This window comes from Sinocyclocheilus grahami, unplaced genomic scaffold (assembly GCF_001515645.1).
Source record: "Sinocyclocheilus grahami isolate Dianchi unplaced genomic scaffold, SAMN03320097.WGS_v1.1 scaffold2664.1, whole genome shotgun sequence".
Classification (NCBI taxonomy): domain Eukaryota; kingdom Metazoa; phylum Chordata; class Actinopteri; order Cypriniformes; family Cyprinidae; genus Sinocyclocheilus; species Sinocyclocheilus grahami.
This window is the reverse complement of record NW_015507842.1, coordinates 4,094-25,566: the sequence shown is the minus strand read 5'-3', so window position 1 is coordinate 25,566 and position 21,473 is coordinate 4,094. Positions and strand designations below refer to the sequence as shown.

At 41.5% G+C, this 21,473-nt stretch overlaps 2 protein-coding genes across 2 annotated transcripts; one reads left to right on the top strand and one right to left on the bottom strand.

Moving 5' to 3' along the window:
* Positions 1 to 774: 774 nt before the first annotated feature.
* Positions 775 to 9,670, bottom strand: klhl35 (kelch-like family member 35). Its single transcript, XM_016261840.1, has 7 exons — positions 9,576 to 9,670; positions 6,688 to 7,551; positions 4,770 to 4,954; positions 2,279 to 2,397; positions 1,990 to 2,178; positions 1,142 to 1,330; positions 775 to 1,058 (listed from the first exon to the last, which is right to left on the bottom strand). Exons 2-7 carry the CDS (start codon positions 7,533 to 7,535, stop codon positions 876 to 878), a joined length of 1,713 nt encoding a protein of 570 aa, XP_016117326.1. The 5' UTR covers positions 7,536 to 7,551; positions 9,576 to 9,670; the 3' UTR covers positions 775 to 875.
* A 2,940-nt stretch (positions 9,671 to 12,610) lies between these two features.
* On the top strand, positions 12,611 to 17,657 carry LOC107575466 (leucine-rich repeat-containing protein 32-like). Its single transcript, XM_016261842.1, has 3 exons — positions 12,611 to 12,797; positions 13,275 to 13,365; positions 14,623 to 17,657. Exons 2-3 carry the CDS (start codon positions 13,279 to 13,281, stop codon positions 16,534 to 16,536), a joined length of 2,001 nt encoding a protein of 666 aa, XP_016117328.1. The 5' UTR covers positions 12,611 to 12,797; positions 13,275 to 13,278; the 3' UTR covers positions 16,537 to 17,657.
* The last annotated feature ends 3,816 nt before the right edge of the window (positions 17,658 to 21,473 follow it).

Here is a 21,473-nt window from a genome sequence, read left to right as displayed (position 1 = left end):
AACCTCACTTATCTACCTTAGTTTTAATGTAAGAACAGGTTCAGTCATTTTTAACAGTGTGCGAGGCTTCTAGTGTCATTCGTTATTTTCGTTTTACAAAGTCCATTCATGATGCTTGATGTTGCAAACCGGTCTTTACGGAAGCACGCTTCCTTCATGGGATAATAAAGGTAATCGCAACTTTTTTATCTCGCAATTCGGACGTATTCCCTTACAATTCTGAGATTTAACTGAGATATAAATGTAGAATTGTGAGATTAGAAGTTGCAATAGCCTTTTTTTAAATTCTGAGGCAAAAACAAAAAGGTCACAATTGCAAGATATAAACACTGAATTATGAGATATAAAATCAATTATGAGATAAACTGAATTGCCAGAAAAGTAATCAGAATTGCAGGGGGAAAAGTCAGGACTGAGAGATTCAAACTCATAAATTGTCAATTGCAGAGAAAAAAGTCAGATCTGTGAGATATAGACTCAGAATTGTGAAATAGAATCTCCAAATTATGAGATACAAACTCAGAATTACGAGATACAAGATACAAACTCAGAATTACGAGATATAAACTCAGAATTATGAGATACAAACTCAGAATTACGAGATATAAACTCAGAATTATGAGATACAAACTCAGAATTACGAGATACAAGATACAAACTCAGAATTACGAGATATAAACTCAGAATTATGAGATACAAACTCAGAATTACGAGATATAAGTTACAATTCAGACTTTTTTTACTCAGAATTGCAAGTTTATATCTCATAATTTAGAAAAAAGTTTTCCATAGGTACTTGTTATCATATCATAATCACACTGGTTGAATGAATCGTGAGTCTCACACATTCTGAGCGGAGTTTGCGTGTGTTTGGGTCAGAGCCGCTGCAGGACGGTCAGACAGCCGTGATAACTCAGGCAGCGGGTCAGCGGCTTCTCCTCCGTCACTTTACTGCTCACCGGGTCAAACGCCCAGATCTGATCCACGGCAACCGAGTGTTCATCACGCCCGCCGACCACATACAGCTTCCCGTCACACGCGGCCAGCCCGCAGCCCTCCTGAAACACACACACACACACACGGGTCAGTGCTTGTGTGGTAATGACGGTCTTACGCTGTGAACGCTGAGGCTGTGTCGCACCAGTCTGACGGGCAGCGCCGCGGCTCGGCTCCAGGAGTCTGTGCAGGGCGTGTAGCAGTAGATGTGGTCCAGCAGACCTCCGGTCACGTAGATGGAGCCGTTGAGCGTCACGGCGCTGATGGAGCGCTGAGAGAAGGGACAGGACGACACGAACGACCACCTGTCGCTCACCGGGTCGTAACACTGGACCTGCGACACACCGGATCATGCGGTCACGTGATGAACATCAAACACTCAGTAAACCTGGACTCTTAACAACTCCAGGTTTAAAATATTTTAATAATAAATTACATACTTCATATTTAAGTAGTTCAAGTGATAGATCTTTTTTTTTTCGTATTGTGAAGTAATTTTTTCATAATTATTTTCTCTCATGTTGCCTCTCAAGGAAAAAAATAGGAGAGAGAAAAAGTTAAGAGAAAAAAGTTTTTGAAGAAAGAAAATTTGTTTTCATGTGAGAGAAAAAAGATTTTGGAGAGAGAAAAAGGGGCTTTTTTGGAGAGAATTAAAAAAAATAAATTAATTTTTTGTTTGTTTTGGAGAGAAAACTATTTTTTGAAGAGAAAAAGTTTTTGAAGAAAGAAAATTTGTTTTCATGTGAGAGAGAAAAGTTTTTGGGAGACAAAAGAAATCTTATATCACATTTTCCTGTTTTGAATTAACAGAACTTGTCAAGTTTCGGAAATAATCAATAATGCAAGTCTTCCCAAGAGGCACAAGCAAATTGACAATCATTAAATAAATGTGCTGTTCCATGGAAGATCTAGAAAAAAAAGTGTAATTTTATTGTGTAGTTATTTATGTGTATTTGTTCTACATTGGAGACAGTTAGGCTCTTCGGCTCGCACCCGGTCAGTGTTGTTGTGTTCGCTCACGGCTCCTCCGATGATGTAGAGTCTCCCGCAGCAGCTGCTCAGAGCAGCAGAACTGACCGCCAGCAGCAGGTCCGAAACACTCGTCCAGCTGTTCTCATGCGGACTGTAGCACTCCACACTGGACAGACGCTCGCGGCCGTTATAACCACCGACCACGTACAGCTGCACACACACACACACACACACACACACACACACACACACACACGTCAGCACACACACTCACACCCATCTGACTGAAGGCCGTCTCAGGTCCACTCACCTTCCCACACATGGACATCATCTTATGCCTCCAGCGGCCACGGCTGAGCCCCCGCACACGAACCCAGTGATTGATCTGAGGCATGAAGCGCCACACGTCTGCGCTGTTCAGCTGCCCGCCTGCGCAGACACAGACACACACAGAGACACGCACACAAACACAGACACACACACACACAGAGACAGACACACAGACACAGACACAGACACACAGACACAGACACACACAGACACAGACACACAGACACAGACACACAGACACAGAGACACAGACACACAGACACAGACACAGACACACACACAGACACACACACACACAGAGACAGACACACAGACACAGACACACACAGACACAGACAGACACACAGACACAGACACACACAGACACAGACAGACACAGACACACAGACACACACAGACACAGAGACACAGACACACAGACACAGACACAGAGACACAGACACACACACAGACACACAGACACACAGACACACAGACACACAGACAGACACAGACACACAGACAGACACAGACACACAGACAGACACAGACACACACACAGACACAGACACACAGACACAGACACACAGACACAGACACAGACACAGACACAGACACACAGACACATACACAGACAGACACACAGAGACACACAGACACACAGACACGTATTACAACGGCAAAGCTTTTAGATGCATTAAGTTCATATTTCAATAATTGGACATTTACATTAATTCATTTAGCAGAGTGTTCATCATTTATCACCACTTTCACATGTTTATGGTTCTCTGATGTTAGATCACACGACATGCAAATAAACAAATGAAATATTTTTTAATGTTTAAAAAAAGATATTAATCAAAAACCTTTTAGTACGCGTTTTATTTTAATTGTTTTGTTTGATTATAATTTTTTTATAGGGTTGGATTAGATGGCCAAAATTATGTTGTGATCATTTTGTCATATATTGCAGTTTTTAACATTTAATTTGATATAAAAACATCTCGTATCGATGCTGCTGAGACACAAAGACTCCATTGGCTTGCTTAGTTTGGGTTTAAAAGGCACTAAATATTCAGAAATCGATCACTGACACAATCAGATGAGCCGAGCTGAATAATCACACTTTTGTCTTTACAGCTGAATTTGAATTTGTCTCACATTTGAAGTTTGCATCATTGATTCTGTTATTTTCCTGTTTATCACTGTGAAGCTGCTTTGAAACAACCTGTACATTTAGATTATTAAAATGTTGTGGGAACTTTGTTTTGAAATATTCGTAAAACGTTAAAATGTCCAAAAAAAGTTACAAAAACGTTTCTTTCAGCGTTCTACACACTTTATTTTTCACCCAAAATATAACATTAATTGAATGTTTATTTTTAATATCCTAAGAGCATTAAAATGTCTAGTTTTCTTGCCGTAGTTTAAAAGTTATTTAAAAGTTACAAAAAACATTTTTAGAACATTCAAGTACAAATAAAATCATAAGAACATTCCGAGAATATTGATCTCTCAACCTTATGAGAACGTATTTCAAATATTAATAAAGTTATAAGAATGTTGCCTAAATGTTTAGTTCTAACATTTATAAAACATTACTAAAAAGTGAATGTTGTCAGAATGTACAATTCTTCACTTTCACCTGTTTTTATTTTGGCAGAATATTGGTAAAATGATGGCAATTATGCAAATTTCATTAATACAAATGTCATAAATAAAGTGAATAGAGCACACATTGCATTTCCAAAATGCATGTTAAACTCACGTCAAAAAACACGTTAAAAACATGCGATTATCAGGTGCATGCGTGTAAATGAACACAGTGATGCTTTTCGCTCTGAAACGTGCCGCACAACAAGGGCTGCTTACTTCAATCTGCAATAATCGCATGGTTTTATATCGGGATTTTGATTTAAGGATGTTAGAGGATGTCGTTCTGTCATCATTTAGGCTATTCTCCCTCATTTCATGCCTCTATGATTTAAAGATATTTTAAACTGGACTTTAACTTTCATCGCACGGACAAAAAACTCTAAATATCTTCTTTTATGTTTCACAGAAGAAAGAAAGCCATAGGGGTTTGTAGGTGAGTAAAAGATAGAAAGAATGCAGATTTCAGAACTAACAGAAGCTCATAATTAAACAAGGATGTAATCATGGCGTGTTTGTCTGTGATCCTGATCGGATTCTCTGGAATCACGTGTCAAACATTCCTGGCTGATGCTGGAGCTGATAGAGTAACACAGAAGACAGATGCGTGACAGATCTGGAGTCAGCTGCATAAACAGAACTAACTACCAGCAGTTAACCAAGGGGTAATCAGTCTTATTTTTCAGATTCAAATTACACCAATCTGTTTGTAAATTATGGCCAGTCTTGAACTCTGATGTTTTTAAGGCTAGTCTGATCAGTGTGTGTGACGGAAGAGAAGGGAATGAGCAGCGTTCGGGACGTCTGTGATACCTGATACATACATAAATGATACATACCTGATACGTAGATGTCGTTCTGAAGTTCACAGGCCGCAAACTCAGATTTGGAGTAACCGGGCAGAGCGGCGGCGGAGGTCCACTCTCCTGACGACACGTTCAGCTTCTCTGTGAAGGAGAGTCTGGAGAAACCGTTCTTATCACAGCCACCGATCACGAAGATCACCTCAGCCCAGCCAGAGCACCTGATTACACACACACACACACACACACACACACACAGAGAGACACAGAGATACAGACACAGACACACACACAGAGAGACACAGAGACACAGACACACACACACACACAGAGAGACACAGAGACACAGACACAGACACAGACACACACACAGAGAGAGAGAGAGAACACAGACACACACACACACACACACACACACACACACAGAGAGACAGACACAGACACACACACACACACACACACAGAGAGACACAGAGATACAGACACAAACACACACAGAGACACACAGAGTGACACAGAGATACAGACACAAACACACACACACACACACAGAGAGACACAGAGATACAGACACAGACACACACACAGAGAGACACAGAGACACAGACACACACAGAGAGACAGACACACACACAGACACACACACAGACACACACACAGACACACACACAGACAGACACACAGAGACACAGAGACAGACACACAGAGACACAGACACAGACACACACACACACACAGAGAGAGAGAGAGAACACAGACACACACACACACACACACGATGTTCATTATTAATCAGTGACTGACTGATCAGCAGCAGTGCGTCTCGTCTGTGATGTGCTGTAGTTTATTATGGCGTTTTTAGCAGTTTATTAATGTTTGTGTCGTGTGTACAGCTCATGTTGATCTCAATGAACATTCTGCAACACATTTTACAGATATCCAAGTAAACAAATAGAAGCTTTTGATATATTTTTAAAAAATAATGAGTTCATCTTTCTAAAACTCTGAATATTATGACAAAGCATGAAGATGAAACCTGAAGCATCTTACAGGGTTTCTGCAGGTCTTAAAAAGTCTTAATTCTTCCTTCCACTAATTTAGGTCTTAAATCAGAGCAGAAAGTCTTAAATTCATAAAGTCGTGGCATTAAATGTTGCATGAACTTCAGAAAATGAATCTCTTCCTCAGTTTTCCAGTACAAATATCTAAACATCCTTAAATCAAGAATCATGTACTGGAGATGAGAAATGAAGATATGAAGTCTTGTTTTATGAGAAACTGATGAAAATTGAGTGAGTTTATGATTAAAACAAGAACAAATACCTGTCAGCGTACCTTGTTTTCCCTGTGAATTCAGTTGATTTTTCTGACTCCATTGGCAGATGTTTGTTCTGGTTTTAATCATTAACTCACTTCATTTTCATCAGTTTCTCATAAAACAAAGACTTATCTTCTTATGTTGTAAATGTATCTTGCTTTAAGAATCTGATCATAGCGTGATCAAAAGTTATTTCCATATTCTAGTGTTCGGAGCAGAGATATTCAAGCTTTTTTGTCAAATTAATTAAAAAGTAATGGAGATCTGTTGGATGTTGTGTTTTCAAACTTTAAAGTGTTGCTAATACAAGACATTCACATTCAGAGACCATACTGTGTTCCCTCCGATTTATTCTTTACTTGGTCTTCAAAAATGTCTTAAATTTGCCTTCATAAAACCTGCAGAAGCCAAAGCGTCTGAACTCATCATTGAAAACAAGTCTAATGTTTCTGTTTGTTTATCTGGAAAAGGCAGTCCACGCTTAAGACTATAATTTTGCAAACAGAACAAAAAGTGTTATGAATTAGACATGAAGATATGCACCAGTGGCCTGTTTTTTTGCATGTTATGGGCCAAATCAAAACTCAGTGTTGGCCCGCAGGCCCTTGTTTGGGTTTAGACGGAAGCGGGACTCACCGGCGGGGTCTGGTGCGCTCCGACTGCACCTCCCGTCCAAACACGCGGTACATGCGCGCCTCCTGCAGCAGCGGCCGGAGCTCTGCACACTCCTGCACCAGCTCATCCGCCTCCAGCGCGCCGGTGAAGAACGCCGGGTCCAGCAGAGGCAGACGCAGCCACTCCAGCAGCTCCCTGAGGTCCTGCTTCCGCTCGTCCGGCCGGTGATGGACCCAGCGGAGCGCGGCGGTCACCAGAACCTCCTCCGTCACCTGCAGACAGTCGCAGGCCAGCAGCTCCAGCACGCGGGCTTTGGGCAGGCCGAGGAACTCGTCGTACCGCAGCACCTGCTGGAAGTCCTGGTAGAGCAGCGTCTGGCACTGCTCCCGCAGCGGCTGCAGCACGTACATGCTGGCGAAGTCCATCAGCCCCAGGCAGTTTGAGTGGCTGACGCGTTCCTGCAGGAACTGCACGCAGGCTTTGGACAGGACGGGAACGTCCAGCCGATCCGCCGCCTGGAAGACGCTCTCCACGTTCTCCTCGTCCAGCTTCAGCCGGCCCTCATACATGAAGTCCAGCAGGCTGTCCATGGCGGTGCTGCAGATGCCCTGCAGCTTGACCACGGGCTGCCGGTTCTCCTGGAAGCCGCTGCTGTTGAACATGCTGCGGAAGTAGAGGCTGCTGGCGCAGAGCGTGGCGCGGTGACACGGGAACTCGCATCCGTCCACCTGCAGAACCACGTCTGTGAAGGTGCCGCTGCGCCGGTAAGAGTTCAGCACCTGCAGGATGTGCTCGGCGTGACACGAGCCCGAGCAGAAGCTGACCTTTGACCTGCCGTCCATCAGCTCGCTGTTCGTGCCGAAGCCCATTCTGGACAGATGACGACTGTGAGGAGCGACAGCATCACTGAGACACTATTGCAGGTTTATTTACAATTTAAAGACCTGAACAGCACACGTTGCGATCTGTGTTTAAACTAAACTTATTTCTGTCATGACAATGTTGATGTATTTGGTCTTGGCGGAATAGATCTGCTACGATGCTGCTGTGAGCATGTAAGAAATGCTGCTGCTGCTGCACATATAACATACATGAAATAACCCTCATATAGCGTACATGAATCGCCTCGTAGCAGATCTATACAGGTGGAGCTGGGGAAGGTGGAGGGTTTCTGAAGCAAGCTGCACTGCTACGGCAAGCACTAGTCATATATTTGAATGTTGAGCAGCGAGCTCATTGGCTACTGATACAGGAGAGAACCAATCAGCTGTGCCATGTGATGATGATGTCATTAGGTCAGACTGAGTTAGACCTATCGGACTGCGCCATCTAGAGTTTCATGCCAGACCTCTGTATTTAAGCCTGGCCAGTTTAAACATTCAAGACATGAATGAGAAGATCAGTGTGCGCGCTCATCCAAACCCGTGTCTCAGAGAGCGCGCACATGCTGAGTTCTCTTGCAAGACTTGTGCTTCAATGGACAAATTCACACAAAAATGATGTCAACATGCCAGAGTCGGTTGAACGCATAGTATCAGTGTACTGGATCCGTGCATTGTCTTAAAGTTTTTAATGTTATCAAACAACAAAAGACAGGGAAATCACTCACTGCTCTTGATTGAATAGCTTTTGTAACTTTAATAAGGATTAATCTTTAATTTATACAGTCAAATATGCAATGTTATTTTACATTTGGTTACTTTATTCAATTTCTGTACCTAAAAACTAATGTTAGACCTTCCTAAAAAACCTGAAAAGCACTGTTTATTTGATTTGTATCTTTCCTTGGTTGTATTTATTTGTTCTGTTGCTTGAAGTTAGATTATTTGTTCTTATTTTCTTTTTTTTATTTGACAGTATAGTTCTTTTTCCCTAGAAAAGCACACCGAACCGTGAGTAATTTGAACCGTTACACCCTAATACATATATATATATATATATATATGAAATTAAATTTAATATACATTATATTAATTTTAAGTTTCAGTTTTTTGTTTTAAAATATTTATATAGTTTTTTATTAATTTTCAGTATTAGTTTTAATAATAAATTTCAGTATTAGTTTGAGTTATTTTAGTACATCAAGTTAAACTAAATTAAAATATGAAAATTTGCTTTGGCAACTAGCCGAAATAAACTACGTTTAGGTTTTTAAAATTTGTTTCAGTTAACGTTTATTTTATTTCAAGCAGGGTTATTGTAATGAACTAAAACTAAATCTAATTCTAAAACCACGAAAAGCATTTTTGTTAGAAAATAAACTTTAACTGGAATGAAATAAAATATAAAAAAACGTATTTTATTGCAGCTACTTGCCAAGGCAAATTCTATATAGTTTAACTTTAAATGCTAAAATAACTAAAACTAAAACTGAAATAAAAATATACTATTATTATATATTTTATGATTACATTTATAATATCATAACAAACTATACAGAAAGATTTAAAAGAAACAAAAACTAATAAAAATGACAAAAACACTACAAAAATGAAAAGGAAAACCAAAAATATATAACATATAATAACATCTCAATGAAACTAAAACAACAGATTTCAAGATACAAATAATGTTTTTATGGTTTTAGTTTCAGTGTGAATCTGCCATGCTTTTATGTTTTTATGAGCTCATATTAATTACATACAAATATGATATGATTTGTACACTGCAGGACTATTTAAAATATTGAACGCAAAATGCTGATTAAAAATGACGCAAATTCAACAAACACTTTCGCTTAAACATCTTCACAATTCTGCTGTCACATTATGCATCAACTATCCCAAACTTTCAGTCATCTCATGTTTGCAGTCTTTCATCTGCATTTACATAAATGCAATATCATTCAAATGCAAAACAGTCTTGAATAGAAACGACTTGGATAAGCATGCATATTTATCAGAGCTCACCTGTGTGAAGCACGCTCAGTGAGTCTTCAGATCAGAGATGAATTGAATGCAGAGTCACCTGCAACAGGTATATACCTGCTTGTGCTCTGAGTGGGAGGAGCTTATGCACAAGCAGTGATGTCACTGGCTGCCGTGGAAACTCATGTCCTGTTCCCATTAAATACACTTCCCTTCCCTGTTCACTAGTAGTGCTTCACTGCAAACAACTGCTGCAAAATCAGGACTTAAATAGCAGTCTGCTGTGTTTTAGCATGAATTCTGAGAGTTTATTGTAGAATTTATCAAATCTGTAACTGTTATGATACCAGATGAGTCTGTACGTTATTGTATAATTATGATAAACACACATTCTGTGTAATTATTTAATGAGCATTTGGGAGTTTTTGATTTAATAAAAGCAGCAAGACACTGATTTCACTGCAGTGTAATTTTACATAGGCTAGTAATCATTTCACATTTTGGAAATACAATTAAAATATCAATTTAAATCAGCTTTAATTTCGCAGGCATGAAATATTAGCCCTCGAGTTCGTTCAAAGGTGAAAGCAAACAGGTGTATCAGCATTGTGCTGCATGATAAAATCTCTGGTTTCACTATCAAATTAAATTAGAAGCAAGAATAGTAAGAATATTTGTAATGTCAGATCTTCATAATAAAGTTTTGATGAAGTGATGCATTCCTGTGATGTTAAATTAAAATTGAAAATATATTTAGTTACAACATCCATAAAACAAAATATATTTACATTTTTTTCCAAATGCGTTAAGTTTGCGTTATAGACAGCAAATAAAGTTGTGACATCAATGCATTTTCTTAGATTGAAAATATATGGAGGGCAAAATAAATCTCTATATTTTAAATATTTTAAAATATATATTATATTTGTAAAATATATTTTCAAAAATGTACAAAAAATGGTCAAAATATATTGGTTATACACACACACACACACACACACACACTCACTCACACACACACCCTCAGTACCACGACTGAGGTGAGACCCTTGAGCAAGACACCGAACCCCCAACCGATCCCCGGGTGCGGCAGCAAAAATGGCTGCCCACTGCTCTGTGTGTGTGTGTGTGTGTGTGTGTGTTCACTACTGTGTGTGTGCACTTGGATGGGTTAAATGCAGAGCACAAATTCTGAGTATGGGTCACCACATGTCACTTCACTTCAAATGTCTTAACTGTCACTTTTGATCAACTTAATACTTCCATGTGAATAAAGGTATTAATCAATTCTATTAGAAATATTTTGAGCTTTTATTGAAACTTAAGTTGCAAAAGCTTAGACACACACACACACACACTCACTATATATATATTTTATTTATTTATTTATTTTAAGCATATTTTTGCAAATGTATATTTTTGGCCTTATTTTGAAATATATTTAAAAGCATATTTATTTGTTTTATTTATTTACATTTTTGGTTGTAAATTTAAGGTGAATGTTGCATTCAATTTCTTAAAGAAATAATTCTCCCAAAAAATAAAATAAAATAAATAAATAATAATGAAAATGTGCTCATCCTCAGATCATCCGAGATCAGGATGAGTTTGTTTCTTCGTCAGATTTGGAGAAATGTAGCACTGCATCAGTGTCTCAGCAATGGATGCTCTGCAGTGAATGGGTGCCGTCAGAATGAGAGCTGATAAAAACATCACAATAATCCACAGCACTCCAGTCCATCAGTTAACATCTGGAGAAGACAAAAGCTGAAACTAATCCAGCATTAAGACGTTTTTCACTAAAATACATTCAGTCTATAATCCATAATAACTCTTTGAAAGACTGTTCCCAACTAATTTAAAGTACATATAATTTCAGCATGTTTTCATTTGGCTGGACTATTCCTTTAAGTGTTCCGCACAATTCCAGAAACAGAATAGAAGCTCAGAGATGTTGTGAAGCATGCGCTAGATGGAGGCAAAGCCGCGGTGTTAGTGAGCGAACACTAGTGAACACCTGCAATCAGCGCGGAATCCTCATCAGCAGCGTGTCTGTGATTAGAAACACGCCACTATGATGGGAACTAATCATAAGTTACCTGGAAGTGTTTTGTTTCCCTGTTTGTGAACGCTTCATAAACGCGTGACGCGACGCGACCAACGCACAGCGCGCGCTCCGTGGACTCGAGTGTCGTAACGCGGTGCTTTCTGCGTTTGGCCCGACAGAACACGAGCTGCGCGCGAGAAACCGCAAGAAGAAGAAGAAGAAGAAGAAGGGAAAAACAGCAAAAGCAACGCGCTCGAGTGAAAAGAAAGAGTTTGTCCAGCCGGGAATCCCTGAAGACGCAGCGCTCTCCACGCGCTCTCCACGCGCTCTCCACCGGGGCTTTAGGACTCAGTTCAGCTGCATTTACGCAACACTAACATTAAAGCTAAAAAAGAAAGAGAGGGAGAGAGAGAGAGAGAAATTCTGGAAGCTGACAGAGTTTGAAGAAGGTGCATCATTATCTAGGGTTTTACAGTCGAGGTAAAGCTCGATACTGTGCTGAACATGTTTTAGGAACAGAGAGAGAGAGAGAGCACACGTTTTTAACCTGGTCTTATTCATTTGATTATTTCTTGTTTATAAAAAAAAATATTTATTTATTAATTTAATTGAATACTTGATTAATTTTTGTTTTGCTTTTGTACTATATGACCATTTTTGTTTATTGCTCATGTAATGGCCAATGCTTTGGCAATACTGTACAAGTCATGGCAATAAAGTGCATTTGAATTGAATTGAGAGAGAGAGAAAAACAGAGAGTTAGAGAGCAAGAAACACACACTCACACACAGAGCAACAGAGAGAGACACACACACACAGAGCAACAGAGAGAGAGAGACACACACACACACACAGAGCGACAGAGAGAGAGAGACACACACACACACACACACACACACAGAGCGACAGAGAGAGAGAGAGACACACACACACAGAGCAACAGAGAGAGAGAGACACACACACTCACACAGAGCGACAGAGAGAGAGAGACATACACACAGAGAGCAGGAGGGAGGAGGGAGAGGGAGGTCCAATCGCTTACAAGGCTTGAGCGCAGAAGGAAAAAACAAGAGAGTATTTGCAGGATATTCTCACAGCAGGATGTGTAGCGGAGCAGAGAGAGACGGAGGAGCACATGCAGCTGTAGTGAGACGCTGAGGAGACCAGCATGAGACCGTCAGCAGCGGAGAACAGCACAGGAGCAGCACACTACTGAGGTGACACACCTGAAACACACCTGCACTTCAGAGCAATCTCACTCTGAAGCCAGTCTTATGTTTCGGATGTTTGCTTTTCTGATCTCGCGGTTTATGGGTTTCCTTCGATTGGCACAAGATGAGTAATTGCTGGAGATCAGAGGGTTAATTTCTGCTGAAACATCACCCTCTGATATATATTTAACACATAATGTGGAAATGGAGATTAACCTTTAATATTTCTGCTGTGCTCACCACGTGTGGGCGTTTCTGTTCATGTCAAATATCAAACACAGAAACCAGACCAGTGCATTTGAGACAGGAGTGACACATCTATTGACATCGAGAAAGATTCAATGTTCCACTTCAAAGATTCAATGTTCCACTTCAGCAGACATCACTGGAGTTAAAAACAGAAGCTGTGATGTGAGCGCCTGCGGAGTGATGTCATGTTCATGTCATTCATCCTCATTCACTCGCTCTTCTGTGTCTCTGCAGCATCATGGGTACGCGTCTCTGGATACTGATGCTCGTGGTGAACCAGGTCTCGCCGTACAGACGTCCAGCAGAACCTTCGCCCTGTCAAGTGGTGAGTTACAGCATCTCTCAGTTTGGTGTTCAACTTCTGACTCAAACGGCCTTTTTGTGTTCTCTCTGAGTGAACAAATTACTATAACGACTGATGATCATGTGCGATTCTTTGCCTAGAAACTGAACATTTTCTGTGCCAATCAGATTCCTAAAGTAGTTGCTTGAATTAAATGTCTTTGGGGACCATTAAACGGTCAACCTGTTTGAAAGAAAAACCACAAGTGAGACCTCTTTTAGTAGTGAAATTGGAGTAAAAGGAGACTTTTGCTCAAAAGTGTCTTCTCTAGAATTTCAGATGCTCAAATGATCAGTTTTGTAATCGAAAGACTTGAAATATAACTCAACAGTTTCTCATCAAATCATCCGTGTTGCTCCACAATCATTATATAGCTCTGTAGACTTACTGTACACTCTAAAAAATGCTGGGTTGTTTCAACCCAACTTTGGGTCAAATATGGACTAACCTAACTTTTGGGTTAAAAATTTAATGTAAAAATTTAACCCAACGGTTGGGTGAGACCATATTTGACCCAAAGTTGGGTTGAAACAACCCAGCATTTTTTAGAGTGTAAGACAACTATTGACTCACTTGTGCCAGTTTCCTCAGGGTCTATAAAATGCTTCAGTATTTATTAAATTGATTCACACACATTGGCAAAGACCAAATAGACCCACAACTAGAGAACCATATTAGGCAGAAACATCCTCCCAGTGCGTCCAGTGAGGATGGTGGAGACGGCACGATTACGAGTCTTAGACTAAACCATAGAGTCTGATAAGATGAACTGACTATAGCAGATTAGTGAGATCAGGGCAGGAAATCTCCTCTGACCGTGTGATTAGACATCAGTGACACACGGCTAATGAGCGCAGAGGAAGTGTGTGTAGGATGAAATACATCAGCGCTGCATTACATCTCCATCCTCTCGCCGAACTTTGAACTCTGGCGGAAATTAAGAGGTCCCAGAGACAAGGGAAAATCCTGAAACACCATTCCTGAGCCACAGTTATCCAGAGAGCATAAATAATGTGTGGCTCAGGCGTGTAGATGGAGCACAGATAGTGTAAACTGAGAGCTGCTTTCAGTCATTCGTCATGCTAAAAACCATGGGGTCTATTGTGTTGAAATATTCCAGGAAACAGCTGTATGATGTCATGAGTAATGTAATGTAATGTAATGTGTACGTCAGTATGGTTTGGACATCACTTGTGGTAAATAATGTTGGCTAATAACACTCGTTCTTGTTGTTTTAAGGTCCACGAGGATGTCGACTGCAGCAGTCTGAACCTCAGACGGGTCCCGGCGCAACTGCCGGCCTTTATCCACCTCCTTGATCTGTCTCGAAACCTCCTGCAGAACCTCACGGACCGGGAGCTTCCGGCGCTCTCCACCGTCCAGCATCTGAACCTCCACGCCAACAAGATCCAGTTCATCCAGCCGGGCCTGTTCCAGGGCACGAGCCGTTTGGAGGTGCTGGATCTATCAGCAAACTCGCTGGACCTTTATGCGGCTCTGAAAACTCACATCGGGCCGCTCAAATCAGTCCAGCATCTGGATTTGTCCGGAAACGGTCTGTTCACGGATATGAGCGACTATTTCCTGAGCGACGCCCCGGTCCTCACCAACCTCTCTTTAGACGGGAACAGCATTACTAAAATAAGCAGGCACACATTCAACGGATCTCAGGCTTTAAGAAACATCGACCTACACAATAACGTCATCATAGAAATCGAAGAAGGTGCTTTCGAGTCGCTGACGGGGCTCTCAGAACTCGATCTGTCGGTGAACTCCATTTCATGCATCACGGACTTCAACCTCGTTCAGCTCAAAACGCTAAACTTGAGCAAAAACAGCCTGACTAACTTCCAGACCGTTGATTCGGATCTGGAGTTTGAGATTCTGTATCTGGACCTGAGGGAAAATAAAATCCTGTACTTCCCCGTGCTTCCCGAGAGGAACAAACTCATGTACCTGGACCTGTCCAGAAACCTCTTGAGAAGCGTGAACTGCTCCGGTCCGCTAGAAGAGCTGGAGAACCTGAAGGCCAGCGGGTATCTGTTCACCGACCACGACAAACCCCTTTGCCTTTGCGTCAATCAGAGGCACCAGGATCTTCCCAGGTTGCTCTACTTGGACTTGAGCTACAACCAGCTCAAAGCGATCCCGTCCTCGTTCTTCAGCAGCATGGTTTCTCTGGAGAGCCTAAACATCAGCAATAACTGTTTAGAGCGCTTCAGTGTGGATTCAGAAGGCCGTCTGAACTCGTTGAAAACCTTGGACATCAGCTACAACAACCTGCAGAACTTGTCCTTCGGCGAGAGCACGCTGGCTGCGTTGGAAGTCTTGCACCTTCAGGGAAACGCTCTGAGCACGCTAGACGCCGGGATTTTCTCAAGGCTCCCCAACATACGAAGCCTTCACCTTCAGCAAAACCTGTTTAGCATCTGTCCTTCTCTCAAGGGTCCAATGCACGACTGTATCCGACTGTCCTCTATCCCGACCCTGAGCTATCTGTACCTCTCGGAGAACAGTCTTGCATCGGTTCCACCAGGTGCGTTTCGCAGAACCCCGCTGCTTATTCTGGATCTTTCTCAGAATGCCGACATGGGCTTGGGCCCGTCATCTCTCTCAGGTTTGGAGACGACCCTCGTCCATCTTTCGCTAAGAGGAAACCAGCTCCGAACCCTAGCCATCGATTTCACCCTCTTCCGGAAACTCAAGTCTTTGGATCTGTCAGTGAACCGACTCACGGGGGTCTCTCTGTGGAGCGGAGATTCTTCTGTGGAGTCCTTGAACCTGCAGAATAACAGTTTGGTCACGCTCGCATCCGACACGGTCTTTGCACTGCAGAAATCGCTCCGGACTTTATACGTGGGCTCGAACCCATTGAGCTGCTGCGGAAACCCGTACCTCCTCACGTTACTCCAGCAGGACAGACTGAACGTGCCAGACATCGCCGCCGCGACCTGCTGGTACACCAGAGACTCGGAGAGCGTTGAGATCAGCGTGAGCGCCGTGCAATCTGAGCACTGTGAGTCTGTGGACGGGAAAGTGTTGTGGATCAGCGTGATTGTCATGCTTGCGCTCGGACTGACGCTGGTGTTGGTGGTCGCCTTGAAACTCTGTCACTCAAAGACACACAGATTCAAAAGAGGCATCAAGGCTTGAGTCTGCAGACAAAGAAGGAAAAGAAACCAAAGCGTTCTCACCTGACTGTGGTGCCACATGCATGACAGCTGGGTTTCAGTATGTGATGCGTGGGTGGATCTGGAACAAGTTCAGTGTCAAATCCTGATCACCATCCTTTGCATTCACATAAATTTGCTATTTAAACAGAAATACATGCAATATTCACAGAATAAACTGGTGAACAGTGAGGGTCACTTGGGGCGTGCTCTTGCATTCAAAACCAGCTAAATGCAAGAACACATCCTGAGTGAACAGCCTCTCAGACCGCACAAATGATCTGAATTAGCAAAACGAAATGTTTTTTTTTTGTGCTAATACAGGATATCTTCTGCAATTACACTACACTTTCTGATGCACGCACTTTATTGATTGTGATTTGTGAATATGGGCGTGAAATGTACCTGCAATGTGTTTGCATAATGTGAAAACTGCATCAACAGATGCAAGCAGAGCTCAGATTCACTGGACAGAGTTCTAGAGCGAGACACGTGATTGCAGGAGTGTGTTTTCAATATCGATGTGGCGTGTATGTTGTGCATTAGCCGAAGGAATTTCATCGGCTGGAGGAAGTGTTTTTACTGGAACACCTGCAGCAGAGCGTCTCTCAGCGTCGCTTTCCTGTTGTTGAGCTCAGTTTCCTTTCGGTGAACGCAGCGTTGCATTCGCCTTGATGATTTATTCATTCAGTCTTTCTCAGTGTCACTGAACTGTGTTGGACTGGTGATCAGGTTCAGCTCCGCTCCGAACACAAACACACATTGCCTGCGATGTTTGTTTGTTTGGTCAGTCGGGTCTTTTTTTAGATATTTCCAGCCTGGAGCTGAAATAAGTTTGACCCTGGTGTCTATATCAGGCTCGGATAAAGATAGACAGGAAATCCCTGTTGAGGGAAGCGCACATCATCACCGCAGATATTAATAGAGGTTTGTTTCAGAGGCTGTTGACGTGCTAATGACAGCAGCTTCCTCCTGTCCGTCTGAGTCATGGCCACGCCCCCTTCTGCTTTCCAGCTACACATGACAAAACCCGCAGTCACACACACACACGCGCGCATGCACACACACACTCAAGCTCACTCAAGCTCACACGCACACACACACACACACTCTCTCTCTCTCTCACACACACACACACACACACACACACTAATGCTCACGCACACACACACACACTCACACACACACACACGCACACACACAAAACACACACACGTCATGTATGAGCAGCCACTACACGCCAGCACTATATGAAGGAACTATTACCACAATGTTTGTATAATGAACTACTGTGTAAATCTATTTATGAAGTATTTTCCTAAATAAAAGGTCTCTGTTATGTGTCGTCTGTTCACTGTTCCTCCACTTCAACATCAAGATTTTAGGCTAAAGTCAGCATCATGTCAAAGAAAATTAGAAAATGATAAATTTTAGACATTCCACTAACTCTACGTAACTCTCTTTAGCTTAGACTGTTAGGTTAGGGTTAATAGAATAAGATGACATGTACTTGCAGAGTTACTAGAATGTCTGTTGGGGCTATTATAGTAAATAGTATAGTAAATATAGTAATAAACCCATTAAAATTGTTACTTTAAGTCAAATAAATGTTAACTACAATAATATTAAATATATAAAAAAATATTTCATTTCAGTTTCCAATGCAACGTTTCTAATTGTCTTTTCAAATTTAGTTTAAGTTTAACTTATACTAAAAAAACAAACAAAAAAGCAACTAATACTCTAATGACTGCTAGTTGACTAAAGTTGCTTATAGTTAGTCAAATGTCTGAAGCAGACTGCTTGATAACCTGAAAAGGAAATGGTTCATCTCTAAAATGACGTTTCCACTGACATCACTCTTAGGTTACTGGGGAATATTAGACAATAGTGCATTTAGTCATTGTTTTAGTAAACTCACATGCAGTTTGTGTGAGTCTCACACCCAGCGGATGCAATCAGCTACTCAAGCCTACAGCGCTTGTGCTTTACAGAAACAGTCCTGCAGTGATAATGAGTTTACAGAAGGACAAATGCTCTGTTGACTATCAGTTATGAGGTTATTAAACAGCATGGTCCATCAATAATTAGACAAATGCGTATCGTCAGTGTGGGCTGGCAGAGCGACTCCAACACAATGCCCATCAGGTCTGTCCAAAACAGGAAGTAGTGCTACAGGAAACGCGCAACACAAACATGGAACACCAAGTTCTCCAAAACACGCTGCTGTGTGCTTGGCTTCAGTTTCCCACTGTTTTCAGCTCTTAAAGGGCTCATTTATATCATCTTTCAAACTATATTATCAATTTATTACACAGCCCTAATGAAACCCAAAACTCGTTTCTTAAAGTCCCCATGAAATCAAAATTAAAGTTTTTTGGGTGATAGTATCAATATGTTAGTCTTAAGGTTATGTATAAGGCAGTGTTCTCCAAAACAGTGACAAAGTTCGCATTTAGAAGATATAAGCATTCAAAGCTTGCAGTTCGTCACTTCCGCGGCTCAACAATTTTTTTGACGTCACATCGTACTTCAGCTTCTCATCAAACTTTCTGTCCAATCAGATGCTCTCTAGAATCCGAAGCATAGACGCTGAAGCCGCGGCTGAAATCGGTCACTTGTCCACAGAATTAGTATTTTCTGTGCAGTGAATGGCACGTAGTGCACTATATAAGGGACAGGGAACGATTCAAACAGTGTAAATATGCTTTCCATTGGGGAGAAGAAGAAGTCTGGTTTGGCGCTGTGTCCCGCTAACCACCGCACCGCACACACACTCTGCTCCGGTCCAGAGACACGATAGCACGGAGCGGATCACACGCGCGAGTCGCCGCAGACCACACAATGTATCGGAGCTATTTGAATTCTACACAGAATGCTATATTTTATAGCAATATGGATGAGATTGTGGCTGGCATACCCTGCGGCTTTACGGAGCTCAACGGCTCTGAACGGCTCCAAGCTGTGATGTAAACGAATGCTATTGGCTATTTTAAAAAGGGGCGGGGCTGGTTGATATGTCCCGCCCTCTCATTCGGTTTCAGTTCAAATGACGTCAACACAGAGTAACGCTGCATGCTTCTAAGCATTTCAGGGCACCTTTAACAATTTTGAGCTGCCGATTCCAAAAATAATTTTACTTTATTACAAAATATGATGCATTTTGTATCATCTTTCGCTTTCGATGAGCATGTATGTGGTAAAGTCTTGCGTTCTCCCAGAATCAGCGGGAAAAGACATGATTCCTGTCTGAATCTGAGGCAGATTTGCTCGTCCGTTTTTCACACGTTGACATTTTTTGATGCCTGATCCTGATTTTAAGCTTAAAATTATGGCAGAAGAAAATGCAAATGCAATTTCTTCTGCTTTTACTGCATCCAAACACATCACGGATTTCATAACCACTGTAAAAAAAACATTCACACAACTTGAAATTCAACATTAAAATAAGCAATAATGTGGTTTCAAAAAAGTAAGCGCTCGTGCTTGATTTAAAATGACAACTTTAGTTACTTTTAGTTACACGACTGGGGAAGTCGTGGCCTAATGGTTAGAGAGTCAGACTCGTAACCCAAAGGTTGCGAGTTTGAGTCTCCAGTCCGGCAGGAATTGTAGGTGGGGGGGAGTGAATGTACAGCACTCTCTCCCACCTTCAATACCACGACTGAGGTGCCCTTGAGCAAGGCACTGAACCCCCAACTGCTCCCCGGGCGCCGCAGCATAAATGGCTGCCCACTGCTCCGGGTGTGTGTTCACGGTGTGTGTGTTCACTGCTGTGTGTGTGTGCACTTTGGATGGGTTAAATGCAGAGCACTAATTCCTAGTATGGGTAACCATACTTGGCCACATGTCACTTCACTCACTTATACTTTGGATATCATCTGAACAAATTTCAAATGGTTATAACTAATGCAGCAACATGTTTTTACAGTGAAAAGTGTATTTATTAACTTGTGTTTATGTAAAGTTCTTTGACATTAAATGGGGCATCTGAACATATTTTCCCACTGCTTTGCAGATTTAAGTTAAACGATGTATTTGAATACTCCTTTTTGTCATTAAAGCAGAAACGTTTGACATTTGAATTAGATTATCCTTTCTTATTTTGTGACAAAACTGAACATGATGGAAACTTGTTATTGATATTTTTGAACTCGTCATCATCAAATTGGGGTTTCTTTGCAAATCAGAAGAATTTTTTTTAGCCAGATGCAGGGCTGATCTGACGTCATCATGATTGAGTTTTTCTTGGTTATTTTTCACCTGACAGTTAAACGGGTGTTTTTGTTCTTCGATGTAAACGCCTCTTCACATGGGAAATGAGTAACAGGGTTTTCTGTCAGAGTTTTAATCCTCATCATGACAGATTCATCAAACAATCAGCGCTCAAACGCTTCAGGAATAATAGTATGATCGCACTTCCTCCTCATGACCTCACTGTGACCGGACTGGTCAACTGATATGTAAATGAGGTCACGTGATGCTGATATGTAAATGAGGTCACGTGATGCTGTTCACCATGATGTCACAGATGAACTCTTCTTTCTTAGTTTTGAACAGTTACCTTATGTTTTCAGCCGTTCATCCGTGCAGATCAAGGAGAACATGATTGCTCCTGATGTGACGGCGGTAAACCATCATGAGTTTCTGTGCTCTTTCTTTCTATATCAGGTTCTGTTTGTGTACGAGCTGAAAACTGGCAATTATGCATTATAACAGAAGCGGCGTTATTTATATAATTACTGTAAATCCCATCTTTATGATGTGTAGGACTTTCTTGTTTTCACATGAACGTGTAATTACTAGAAACGAAATGGGAATCACGTGTTTGAAGAGTGTCTTTGTTTCTGTGGCATCTCTGAAACAATAGTCGTGTTCATCATCATCCTCAGGCTGAAGGCTCTGATGGGTGTGTGTGTG

Excerpts from the sequence above, each read along its gene's own strand:
- klhl35 (XM_016261840.1), bottom strand. The coding sequence starts at position 7,535 with ATGGGCTTCGGCACGAACAGCGAGCTGATGGACGGCAGGTCAAAGGTC. Across the intron at positions 2,398-4,769 it reads GAACGACATCTACGTATCAG|GCGGGCAGCTGAACAGCGCA; the intron begins GTATGTATCATT and ends GTGTCTGCGCAG. Across the intron at positions 1,331-1,989 it reads AACACAACAACACTGACCGG|GTCCAGTGTTACGACCCGGT; the intron begins GTGCGAGCCGAA and ends GGTGTGTCGCAG.
- LOC107575466 (XM_016261842.1), top strand. The coding sequence starts at position 13,279 with ATGGGTACGCGTCTCTGGATACTGATGCTCGTGGTGAACCAGGTCTCG. Across the intron at positions 13,366-14,622 it reads AACCTTCGCCCTGTCAAGTG|GTCCACGAGGATGTCGACTG; the intron begins GTGAGTTACAGC and ends TGTTGTTTTAAG.